The 13,021-nt window shown below is 47.9% G+C and overlaps 1 protein-coding gene across 1 annotated transcript in view; it reads left to right on the top strand.

Annotated features, from left to right (window-relative positions):
* LOC146268551 (protein kinase C epsilon type-like) overlaps window positions 1–13,021 on the top strand; it is a 45,929-nt gene that overhangs the window by 29,197 nt on the left and 3,711 nt on the right. Inside the window, exons 11-14 of the mRNA XM_084709172.1 lie at window positions 3,836–3,990; window positions 11,131–11,269; window positions 11,455–11,643; window positions 12,452–12,598. Coding sequence (XP_084565298.1) covers window positions 3,836–3,990; window positions 11,131–11,269; window positions 11,455–11,643; window positions 12,452–12,598 — 630 coding nt within the window. The remainder of the gene's footprint in view (window positions 1–3,835; window positions 3,991–11,130; window positions 11,270–11,454; window positions 11,644–12,451; window positions 12,599–13,021) is intronic.

Here is a 13,021-nt window from a genome sequence, read left to right as displayed (position 1 = left end):
TGCCGTGTATGTGTCAAAGAGAGTGTGTGTTGCAAGCGAGTGTGTGTGTGTGTGGACAGTGTGTGTGTCCGAGAAAGTGTGAGAGTGTGTGTGTGTTTATATTTGCTATAGCAAATATGTTTGTGCAGTGTGTGTGTGTGTGCATTCGGGTCTTGCAAGTGATTGCATGTAGTATGTCGTTGCACATATCCGTTTAAGCCTAAGAGACAACCTGGTCTGTTATGGCCAATTGATGTAATCTCTAGCGAAGCTGGCATTGAATGGAAATAAAGTAGCAGGTTGTTTTAGGGGTGTGCCAGTCCGCTCATAGCAAACAGTTCTCTATCAGGACAGCATATCAGGAAGAAGAGACCGTCGTACCAGAACATGGTCTGGTACAGTCTGTTCTCTAGTCACGACAGCTCCCTTTCTCTGAACTCACTCTCTCGTTCCCTTTTCTCTCTCTCTCTCTCTCTCTCTCTCTCTCTCTCTCTCTCTCTCTCTCTCTCTCTCTCTCTCTCTCTCTCTCTCTCTCTCTCTCTCTCTCTCTCTCTCTCTCTCTCTCTCTCTCTCTCTCTCTCTCTCTCTCTCTCTCTCTCTCTCTCTCTCTCTCTCTCTTCTCTCTCTCTCTCTCTCTCTCTCTCTCTCTCTCTCTCTCTCTCTCTCTCTTTCTCTCTCTCTTTCTCTCTCTCTCTCTTTTTCTCTCTCTCTCCCCCCCCTCTCTCTCTCTACCTCTCTCTCACTTTCTTTGTCTCTCTCTCTCACTTTCTTTGTCTCTCTCTCTCACTTTCTTTGTCTCACTCAATCTCTCTCTCCCTCTCTCATGTACCCTTTGTGTCTGAGATGTTCAGACATCCGCAGGTTGCCTAGCCTTTCTGACAAAGCTCTATCTGATTGGAGAGCTGGGGTGGGGTGGGGTGGGTTGAAGGGTGCTGTCGTGGATGGGGGTTTGGTGTGGTGGGTAGGTGGGTGGGTGGGGACAGGAGTGATGAAGGATGGAAGAGAAAGGAGAAAGAGGGAAGGAGGTGGTGAGATAAAGGAGAAAGAGAGAGAGGGCAAAGTGAGTCCTGGGCATGTTTTCTCTCCCTGAGCAGGAGATGTGTGTCTGTTTATGATGAACAGGAAAACAACCTCTCTACTCACGGTCTCTGACAACGTCTTGGCCAGGGTGAAGTTTCTGTGTGTGTGTTTGTCAGTGTCTGCATGCCTATATATGTGTGTGTGTGTGTATCTTGCGTGATCTCTCATAAGAAGTCAAGAAAAGCCACAGGCTATTGAGAGTTCACTAGCATTCTCCTCTGGATCGGTGCAGTTGAATACATCTATAGTATTTGTTATGTTCACTTGTATCTCTTTAACTAGAACCTTTGATCAGAGCTTTGAACCAGACTTGGCAGTAATTGGAAAAATGTCCTGTTCTGTAATTTCATATTTTGGCTTGATTCAGTCGATTCAAAACACATTTTTGGACTGGGCCAGGTCATGAGTTGAGGACTGGGGAGCGCTGCGTGTGATGCTGAAGTCCTTTAGGCCTTGCTCTGTATTCAGTTACAGCCTCAACTCTTTCTAGCCTGGCCATGCTTGAGGATCCTTAACATTACAGCTCGGGATTTCCATTGGGGCTGAAATATGGATGTGTGTACGTGTGCGTATGTAAGTGTGTGTGTTTTTCTGTGCGTGTATATGAGTGTGTCTATGTGTGTGTGTGTGTGTGTGTGTGTGCGTGAACGACGGTGGGTGAGACTGATGGTTGAGTGATTTTCTTGCGTTTCTTTCGTGCGTGTGTGTTCTGTGTACGGAGACAGGCTCCACTTGCATGTTCCGGAACATGCTGTAATTACCGCAGTTTGTCTATGTCTCGTGTATCTGTAATCACTGGTTTATTATGCAACATCTTTAGGTCTGTACTCACTAGTGCACGTCATTATTTTTGTGTGTATATATGTGTGTGTGTATGTTTGGTGCAGCGCTACAGCGGGTGGGGTCAGCTTGCTGTTCAGAGCTTTAAGGCTAAACATTCTTGACCAGGATCCAAGGCCACACACACAATACGCTCTGTACTAAAATTATAATAATTTCCTGCTGTTAGCAGCATTACCACGTACTAGTCCCGTTTTACAGCAAGTAAATGTGCTAATGCTGAGCGCTAATTACTTCAACTGTGGTGGAAGATAGAGCACAAGCTAACTCCATGCCACAGAGGAGCGTCAACCTGACTATCTTTAATTGTCGATTTGACGTTTGAGAATACCCACTCATTTAGCTACATGAAATGAAAACAGTAGTCCAAAAAATGGAGGGAAGAAGGAAAGAAAGAAAGAAAGAAAGAAAGAAAGAAGAAGAAAAAAAGAATGAAAAACAGAGAGTGGGCGGGGTGGCTATACGTTATATAATGGGAAAGTTTAGACTAAATCCACATATGCTCACACACACACACACACACACACAAAGGGCAGTTATCTGGCCATCAGGGTTTGTGTGTGTATGTCTGTATGTGTGTGTGTGTGTGTATGTGTGTGTGTGTGTGTGTGTTTGCTTGTCGGCACTGGGAAGTCAGTATCTGTACATTTCTAATTAGAGGCAGGAAATGTTTATTCACGTTTGATTGGGTGGGCCTAGCTAGGATTCTGGGCACATTTAAACAAACTATTTTAGCATCCTGTTTAAATTTGCTTTCTGGAGGGACAAAAAAATGCTGAGGTAAACCCATGGACTTTTATATAAGACACACACTCCTTTAGCTTGGAGAGAAGAACGTGTTGGAAAAGTGTCACGTTGATCACTGCCCATTCTCACTTTTGTTTTGTCTGAAATAGGGAAGCACTTCCAGTGGTCAAAAATAATGTAGAATTGTTCTTCAGCAAATGTATTGAATCATATGTTTATAGTAGTTTAGATAGATGGACAATAGACAGTAGTATAGAACTGGTGGGGTGGCACTCAGGGATTGAGGGATTCAAACATTGGCTGCAATTCTCATAGCAGAGGTCAAAAGGTCAAGACAAGGCTTGTTTCCCCCTTTGGAGTTCATAATGAAGATGCACTGTTTGGATTTGCACGGGCTTGCTGTGTCTGTGGGGAGGTGGATTGGGAATACAGTACTCACTGTCCATCATCCTGGTTCAACCCACTCACTTTTGAACCTTTCTTCCTTTCATTCATATTTGGACTACTGTTTCCATTTAATGTAGTTAAATGAGTGTCTATTCTCAGACCTCAAATCGCCAGTTAAAGACAGCAGACCCAGGGTGTGTGTTCCTTCAGGGTGAACTCAGTGTGTTGCTGTGGAAGAGGAGGCCCTGTTCCAGCCTGTGTCTGGTAGCAGCAGCAGTCCTGGTAGATGAGCAAGCCAGTGTTGGTAGCTTACCTTTGTTAACCCCGAGGACTTTAACAATGGCACGACTGAGATGACTCGCTGAGTTTTATAGGTGGCTTATTATATCACCACCACCCCCCCCCCTTTTCCCCTCCTCCTCCCCTCCTCCTCCCATCCTCCTCCACCCCTCCTCCTCCCCTCCTCTTCCCCTCCTCCTCCCGTCTCATTCCTTGGCTGATATTATTTCCTATATGAAGGAGCTGGGATTCAGGAAGCAGACCGGTCTGCCTGTGTGCCTGCAGGAGGGCTAGGGGCTGGGGTTATTTGCCAAGATTTTGATTGCTGCAGAAGAGTGTAATATATTGTGGAGGGCGTTGTTTGGTGCATTTATTTATGGATGTATTATGTATACTATGTATTTATTCTGTATACACACACACGCATATATATATATATATATATATATACATATATGTATATATACACTCTGGTATAATATCATGCCACATGTGAGTAAGGATTCTCTCCCCCCTCTTCTAGGACCGTCTGTTCTTCGTGATGGAGTATGTGAACGGAGGTGACCTGATGTTTCAGATCCAACGCTCACGCAAATTTGACGAGGCACGCTCCCGCTTCTACGCCGCTGAGGTCACGTCGGCACTTATGTTCCTGCACCATCACGGAGTCATCTACAGGTAACTAGCATTAGCACCGTCACCTAATCACCTGTAGGTATCTAGCATTAGCACCATCGTGGAGTCGTCTACAGGTAACTAGCATTAACTAGTATTAGCACCCAGCATGGCCACTGAGTCATCTACAGGTCACTAGCATTAGCAAAGTAATAGCCTACGCAGTTAACTTCTCGTTAGCATGCTAGCATAGTTACGCATTATGAACTATTAGATTGTGTTGTATTTTGAAGTGGTAACCCTTTGGAATGTTCTGTGTAGCGTACATACCGATAACAACTGCGAGCATAATAGGACACTGCAGATATCTATCTCTGTCATCCTGGTGAACTACTAGTGGCCTGTCTCAGGAAGCTACAGATGGAACTAGACATGGATTCATCAGGCCTGATTACCTCACTGCCCCATGGCTCGTTTGTCCAGCTTCCCTCCCAAACTGAAAATCTTCCCCAAATCATCTATTTTATCTGTCTTTTAGAGACAGCATCATTGTCAACCAATTGTAAACTAGTGGCAAACACGCAGCACATCTGCATTCCAAATCATAACACCATTGTTACGGACTGTAAACTGGAGACAATTTTAGGCATTTTTGTCTCCATAATAACTTTTATGTAAGATGTCTTGATCCAGTTTTTCATATTCAAGCAGCTCTGAGGGAAACTTATCACGCTATCTTAAGATAGCTTTGTGTTTACGTGTGTGTTGTTGTGTCCGTGCTGTGTGTTTGTGTCTGAAGTGGGTCAGCGTTGAATGATTGTGGTTGTGTGTGCCTTCTGTCTCCTGTACCCAGTAACGGAGCCGTCAATGTTTGTTTATGCCATCTTGTTTACCCAACATGGCCATTTATCCATGTTCTGATGCTATGTTTACCCTCTCATCTCCCTGTCATTTACCACACACACAGCCCCCTCTGGGAAGAGCACTGTGTATACATCAGGGACTCCTGTCCTCCACTCTCCTCCACTCTCCTCTCCTCTCCTCCACTCTCCTCCACTCTCCTCCCCTCTCCTCTCCTCTCCTCCACTCTCCTCCACTCTCCTCCACTCTCCTCCCCTCTCCTCTCCTCTCCTCCACTCTCCTCCCCTCCCCTCATCTCCCCTCATCTCTCCACTCCTCCCCTCTCCTAACCTATCCTCTTTTCTCCATACCTATTCAATCTCTCCAATAATTAAATCTAACCCAGTTCAATTGAACTCAGCTCTGCCTTCCCTAGTTCTCTCTGAAGATATTTAGTTCAATAGATCAAGATGACCTAATGACAGCAAACCAAACCTCACAGACACATTGATTCTAAATATATATAAATGATTCAAACGCTCCTCCACCCTGTTCCTCTCCCCTTTGCACTCCTCTTGATCCTAGTCACCTCACGCCTGAACATCCCACCCCGTCCTTCGATCTCTACCCCTCTCTTCCCCTTCTCCCTCTTCTTTAGCCAAACTGATCCCAGAACAGGAAAAGCCCCATTTGAACCTTAATGTGGGTATTGAATGAATGCTCCACGCCTCTCTTCCTGAGCTTAATGTGGTGTATGGGCAGGAAACAGTGGGCTCCACTGAAGCTGGGAAAACAGAGGAAGTACTTCAAGACTGGCGCTGTCGGCCCCTATAGAAACTTTCATACGCCACAATATCTCACCCTGGGCTTTCAAGGCACACACACACAAACACTCCCTGTGCCTACACACACACACACACACACACACACAGAAACACACACACTAAGGTAACGGGCAGCACACTGACCCTGCCTGATGGAGACAGAGGACGTTTGGCGTTGGCGATGGTTGGCAGATACAATCTACTGTTTAGTCTGCAGACTCACCAACTATGATGCGCTGTCCCTACAGAGTGAGTCACCTGCATAGCATCAGGCGTTAGGACAAACAATGCCATGAATCACTACTTGTAGAATCTAGTGTATATGTAGTGCTGTACCCATAAATCTAGCATGATTACTCTTAGATGGCCGTGTGTGTGTGTGTGTATGTTACTGCAATACTGTGAGTGACTGTGTGTGTGTGTGTGTGTGACCCCTGTACAGGTCTGATAGATGGTATTTTAGTCCCCAACAGGCTGACCACTGACAGGAAGTCAACAGGGAAGTGATCAAAGTGTTTGAATTGTGTTTGGTGTCATGAAAAGATGATGAATGTCTCAAGGAACAGCTTAATCTGTGTTTGATTTCTCTCTCTCTCTCTCTCTCTCTCTCTCTCTCTCTCTCTCTCTCTCTCTCTCTCTCTCTCTCTCTTTCTCCTCTCTCTCTCTCTCTCTCTCTCTCTCTCTCTCTCTCTCTCTCTCTCTCTCTCTCGATTGACCTTGCCCATGCCCTCTTTTTACTTCCTCCTTGACCTTACCCTCTGCATCTCCCTCTTTCCATTTCCCCCATCACCCTTTTACCTTTCCCCCTCCCTCCCTCCCTCCCTCCCTCCCTCCCTCCCTCCCTCCCTCCCTCCCTCCCTCCCTCCCTCCCTCCCTCCCTCTCTCCCTCCCTCCCTCCCTCCCTCCCTCCCTCCCTCCCGCCCTCCCTCCCTCCCTCCCTCCCTCCCTCCCTCCCTCCCTCCCTCCCTCCCAGTCTCACTCCCCACCTCTCCGAGAAGGGGACAGGAAAGCGGGTCAGACAGCCGTCTCGCCTCCTCGTCCTCAGGTTCACTTCAAGCTCTCCTGGCTACGTGAGCCTGCCTGCGAGTACCAGCAGCCCCCACGCACCCCTTCAGATTGGGCCACATTGTCCTATTCACTCTTTATTACAATAACATCAATGTGGAAAGAGGGGGTGGGGGGGGGGGGGGTTATAAATGAACTGAAAACCCATTGTATGGACGTCCAGAAAACGTTTGACCATTAAGGCCCTAGACCTGTGCTTGTACACCCATTGTCAACCACTTTGAAGACTTGAAGTGGGTGTTAGAAACAACCATCTACTCAACAAGTTCAGCGCAAGTCCATCAAGTCAACCGTTCCCTTAAGAAAGCAGACTAATCATTTGGAAACATGTTTCATTAACTACTATACACAGCAGTACAGGCTAGTACGTACACTATGGGGGCAGTTGGGCTTTCCAGTGTGACCCGGATGTTTATATTGACCTTGTTTTGAATACTCAGCCTGCCGTCCGCTTACGCTTTACACTGCTCCCCCAAACTGTTCCTTCTTACACTTTTTGTGAGCTATATACTGCTAACATTTAATACCATTTAATTACAGAGCAATTCTTACTTACCTACAATGTTTGTACTACAAAGTATTGCCATGAAGTGTACATGTTATTGTAACCTTAATGGAAAGTGTTGCCAAGTTTTTTTAATTTTCGCTTTTGAGAAGCACTTTATCAGAGTCATTTGTCTTTGTCAGAGCTTGACATTTGTAGCAGGTGATGCTCGCCCACATACCCTCACAGATAGCATACACTCTCATTTGTTTGTGTGTGTGAACTCCATGACACATACCTGGCCTGGGTAAGCTCCGCCCACCTGACTGGGGCCTGCTGTATTCACCAACAAGAAGAATGAAAACAAGAAGAACTTTAGGAACATTGTGTACAATCTCTCCATCGACCTCTGTACTATTTCTTCATTCCCTTTCCTCCACTCCATCCATTCCCTTCTCCACCCCCACTTTCTCCCTATTCCTCCACTCCTCCCTTCACTCCCCCCTCCATCCCCTTCCTTCTCCACCCCTTTCTCCCCTTATCCCTCCACTCCCCCCTCCAATCCTCCCCTCCAATCCTCCCCTCCACCCCCTCTACCCTCCTCTCCTTCCTTATCCCCTCTCATTATCCCCATATCTTCTCCTCCCCGAGAGGAGGAGGAGAGGCAATGTTAGCAACAAGGTTTGGGTTGAGACAGTAGCCGTCTGAAACTTCTTTGATTGGGCTAGTCTGAACTGGCTTGATATCGACTGGCAGAGGCCTGTGTTTAGAGTTGGAGAAGATTAGGGAGCAGATAGTTCAGAGGTGTGGACACCTGTGTGCATGTGTGTCTGTTGTTGTGTGTGTCTGTTGTTGTGTGTGTCTGATACTGAGTGCGTGCGTGCGTGTGCTTTTTGTGAGGACACTAAGTTATGTGACATGGTGTTTTTTTGTGGCAAGGTGCTTGCCTTTGCTTACAACCATGCAGTTAGTAAAGCTGCCAACACATGTACTGTACAAAAATCTATGTGCTCACACTCATGCTAACTATGCGTACATGTGACACACACACACACACACACACACCATTGCTATAATAAGCAGGCCCACATGGCTTGCACATATCATGTCTGCTGGTGTAGAGAATGTTATTCTACACTCTGACCCCTCCTTACCTCCTCTCTCTCTCCTCACCTCCTCTCTCTCTCCTCACCTCCTCTCTCTCTCCTCACCTCCTCTCTCTCTCCTCACCTCCTCACCTCCTCTCTCTCTCCTCACCTCCTCTCTCTCTCTCCTCACCTCCTCTCTCTCTCTCCTCACCTCCTCTCTCCCTCCTCACCTCTCTCTCTCCTCGACCTCACCCTTGCAAACACTCCACACACAGCGTCATCCTCTCCAGCTCTGCCTCCCCTCTCCATGTCCATGGTTCCAGTACACCTTTAGACCTCCAGGTGATGCTAATCTGAGCTGGATGAAGCAAACTCCAGAACAGCTATGGAACAAGGCCTCCTCTGTACCCAGACCCTCACTCAAAGCTACTTATATGTACAAAGGTTGGCTTGCTGTTATTGTGGATTAGTGAACAAAAGCTATCCTATTGTGGGAATGATACTGGAGGACACAGTTTTCCTCTGGAAAACAGGTTTGGGGCATGCATGGTGCAACATTTCCAGTAACCCACCGTATCATTGACAGAAGATGCTACCTGAGGCTGTGTGTGTGTGTGTGTGTATTTGTGGGCTTTAGAGAGATCGGGGGCTTGAGAGGTTAGCTGTCAGGGAACACTGGGTTGCTGAATACGCAATGGAAAAATCACTCCACAAGATTAACATGAAACACAGGAAATGCTCTCAATTGGGCCTGATTGCTGAGGGCTGTGTTTGTGTGTGCGTGTTCATCTTTGCTCTCTGTGAGTGTGTGGGTGAGTGTGTGTGTGTGATATAACTTACTTTGAATGCATGCCAGTGGATTCTGTTTATACAATTTATACTTGTAATAGTAATTAACTACATCTCAAGGTGTTCCTGTAATATGACTATTTTTATCATCACTTCAGATGTTTTAGAAGAAGCTATGGTGGTTGTTGGTAGAACTAGTTAAATGGCAATGCTTGAATTGTCCTCTACCGATCTGCCAAGAGGGTGAAGAGTCACAAAAGGTGTCAGGGATACAGAGCGTCAGTGGGTTCAGCACAGTTCACCGAGAAGCGCATTTCCTCCGAGCCTGTCCCTTTTCAAACAAAATGGTTTCTTATCGAAGGACACACAGAATCACACACACACACAGAATCACACACACACACACACGGTATCAGTAACGCCTGCTTCATTCATCAGTACTCTTTCATTACGCCCAACTGGACAGATTGGGTGAGGCATCTCCTCCACCCTCCAGTCTACCCTGTCAAAGAAGACCTCTCATAAAACCTGCTCGGAAAACAACGCTTATTAATATACAGTCTGATGGTACACCTGCAGCATGAAGGGCTAATATCCTGGCGAGGCCTTAGATGTTAGCCAGTTTAAATCAAAAGGATTAACTTCATAGCAGATGAAACATAACACATTACTGAGGGAGAGAGAAATAGAAGAGGGGGAGAGACCAATCACCTTCCTCCATTTTGAAGAGATAATTAGCTGTCCAGATGAGAATAATCTGAAATAATAAATAGAAGTGAACAGGCAAATTAAATTCCCCTCTCCATATTGTACAAGAAGAGTGGAGACGTGACCAGATAGAGAGAGAAAGAGAGAGAGAGAGAGAGAGAGAGATAGAGAGAGAGAGAGGGAGGGAGGGAGGGAGGGAGGGAGGGAGGGAGGGAGGGAGGGAGGGAGGGAGGGAGGGAGGGAGGGAGAGAGAGAGAGGGGAGGGGGAGGGGGAGGGGGAGGGGGAGGGGGAGGGGGAGGGAGAGAGAGAGAGAGAGAGAGAGAGAGAGAGAGAGAGAGAGAGAGAGAGAGAGGGAGGGAGGGAGGGAGGGAGGGAGGGAGGGAGGGAGGGAGGGAGGGGGAGGGGGAGGGGGAGGGGGAGGGGGAGGGGGAGAGAGAGAGAGAGAGAGAGAGAGAGAGAGAGAGAGAGAGAGAGAAGATTTGGAACATCCTGAGAAAGGGAAGGTGGGGGCTTAAAAATGACATAGATTGCAGTGGGTCACGTCTCTTAAGTTTGTGTGTGTGTTGTGAGCTGTCAGTGTCCGGTTAAGGTTTCCTCAGTGTGTGGCCCTGGATAATGCTTCGGTCCTCCAATCTCACTCCAAGCACTTGGAGGAATCAGTTCTCACTTTGATTTTCACACCACGGTTGATGGCCTGTTGTCGAGTGAAACCCCTTAGAGGAAACCCCCCCCTGGTGACAGAAGCCATGTCGGAACAGTACATGATGGGACGGAGGAAACAAGTGGGCCAATCACATGTCAGGGATAAACAGAATCGTGCAGTTGTTAAGGTGGCTGTTTTTGGCCTTTCCAAAAAAGAACAGTTGCATAAGCGTCTCTCGATCACACACACACACACACACACACACATACACACTCATACACCCATCTTGTCGGGGCGGTTGTTTTGTGAAAACACCTCAAGCTGAATGGCTTCTATGCGAACATGTTGACATTTTTCTTGCAATCAACCATCAAGCCCTGAGCCGGCTGGTTTACTGGCTTCCCTCTCATCTCTCAACACGGTCGTCTTATCTGTCCTCCTGTTCCTCCTCTCTCCACCTCCTCCTTCAGCGCTCTCCTCCATCCTTCACTCCCTTCATCCCTTGCTCCTACCCACAGGCTTCCCCTTTGGTGTGTGTGTGTGTGTGTGTGTGTGTGTGAACAGTAGCTTCAGTACCACTGATCCATAGCACGTGGAAAAAGACCAGTGCTTGATGCCAGATCTCCTCCGACTGAGATACAAACTCAGAAATAGCCATTTCGAGTCCTGATGGTATGGTATTTGTTAAGTTTAACACTAATTCTCTCCCTCCCTCTCTCTATGTCCCTCTCTCCCTCCGTCTGCCCGCTTGTTCTCTGTAGAGATCTGAAGCTGGATAACATCCTGCTGGATGCGGAGGGCCACTGTAAGCTGGCAGACTTTGGCATGTGCAAGGAGGGCATCCTAAACGGGGTCACCACCACCACCTTCTGTGGCACACCCGACTACATCGCTCCTGAGGTAAACACCCACCCACTCTCCCGACCTCCTCGTTTCTCATCACCCTGCGTTACAGTGTCTCTTGTCCCCCCGGTGTCACAGTGTCTCTTGTCCTCCCGATGTTACAGTGTCTCTTGTCCCCCCGGTGTCCCAGTGTCTCTTGTCCCCCCCGATGTTACACTGTCTCTTGTCCCCCCTGTGCGTAGATCCTCCAGGAGCTGGAGTACGGTCCTTCGGTGGACTGGTGGGCTCTGGGGGTGCTGATGTACGAGATGATGGCCGGACAGCCTCCCTTTGAGGCGGACAACGAGGACGACCTGTTTGAGTCCATCCTCCACGACGACGTGCTGTACCCCGTGTGGCTGAGCAAGGAGGCCGTGTCCATCCTCAAAGCGGTCTGTGGCCAGCCTGTCTCTCTCCTCTCTCATCCTCTTCCTGTTCGCTCATGCCAGTGGCTGTCTCACCGTTTCCCTCCTCCCCCACTCGCCGACACGTGTGTATTTAGAAAGGACTAGAACAGGACAGAACATGACTAATTGTTTGTGTTCTCTGGCGGTTTGGAGAATTGTGTCATTAGAATAGCTTTTAGTTCTGTTATAACTAATATAATAGTTTTCTTTGTGTGTGCCTCAATGTGCGTTTGTGTGTATGTGTCTGGATCTGTCCCACGTCTATTTTTTTTTTCCATTACATGCCTAGCATTTACTTTGGCTTTATCTCTTTGAGCAGAGCTTTGTGGGAAGACATCTTGTTTGTCTTGGCCCAGGCCGTGTCACTCTCTGATCTGACTCACTGGCACACTAGAAACATGTGACCAGGCCAGCGGCCTATCACCATAGTGTACGACTGTGGTTGACCGTTCCCTAACCACTCAAAACCCAACAGGACCTTCTCTGTGGTCCCGCCACTACGACCACAGAGAAGATTAAAAACACGGCCACTTCCACTGCTTACTTCTCTCAGTCCCCCATTCCCCTCAGTCTCATTCCTCTCCTCTCATCCCCTCATCTATCGCCTCTGTCCTCTGTGGTCTGGCCTTCGTTTTCCGCTACGTGTCTGGGAGCTGTGGGATTACAGCTGAGATTGGCAATGGTGGATTGTTTATGGAGGGTTACTGTATATAGTCTGTGGTGTTTCATCTGTGTAACGCTTGACTGGAGCTTCCTCCTCTCATGAGCTCTCTCTCTTGCTCCGTCCCCTCAGTTCATGACCAAGAGTCCCAGCAAGCGTCTGGGCTGCGTGGTGACTCAGGGACAGGAGGAGGCCATCAAGGTCCACCCCTTCTTCAAGGAGATCGACTGGGTCATGCTGGAGCAGAGACGGATCAAGCCGCCTTTTAAACCTCGCATTGTGAGCAGCCATGCGCACGCACGCGCGCACACTTACAGATATGAACACACAACCAACACTTGAAGGCAGACACAGATACAAATACACACACACACAAACACACACAGACTGACAGGCAGACACCCCCACTCGTACAGATATCAAAACACACATGCACACCATGGTAGTCGCTCTGCCTGTCGGTCACACTCTCAACAGAGACAGGAGTGTGTTTAGTGTGGAGATACAGAGGAGAGAGACAGGGGGGTGTAGTTTACACACTAGATAGAGGCTTGGAGAGAGTATAGAGCAGACAGATAGAGAAGTGTCACTCTGCAGTGTGTGAGGTTATATGGAATATCTAGGGGGAAGAACCCTGTCCAGGTCCCGTCCCCCCCCCCCCAAGAGAAATGAGAGCTCGGAGAACCAGAGAACACAAGAGAA

Source organism: Hypomesus nipponensis, chromosome 11, assembly GCF_054491055.1.
Source record: "Hypomesus nipponensis isolate SF chromosome 11, ASM5449105v1, whole genome shotgun sequence".
Lineage (NCBI taxonomy): Eukaryota > Metazoa > Chordata > Actinopteri > Osmeriformes > Osmeridae > Hypomesus > Hypomesus nipponensis.
The sequence above is the reverse complement of the archived record's forward strand: the minus strand, read 5'-3'. Positions and strand labels throughout refer to the sequence as shown.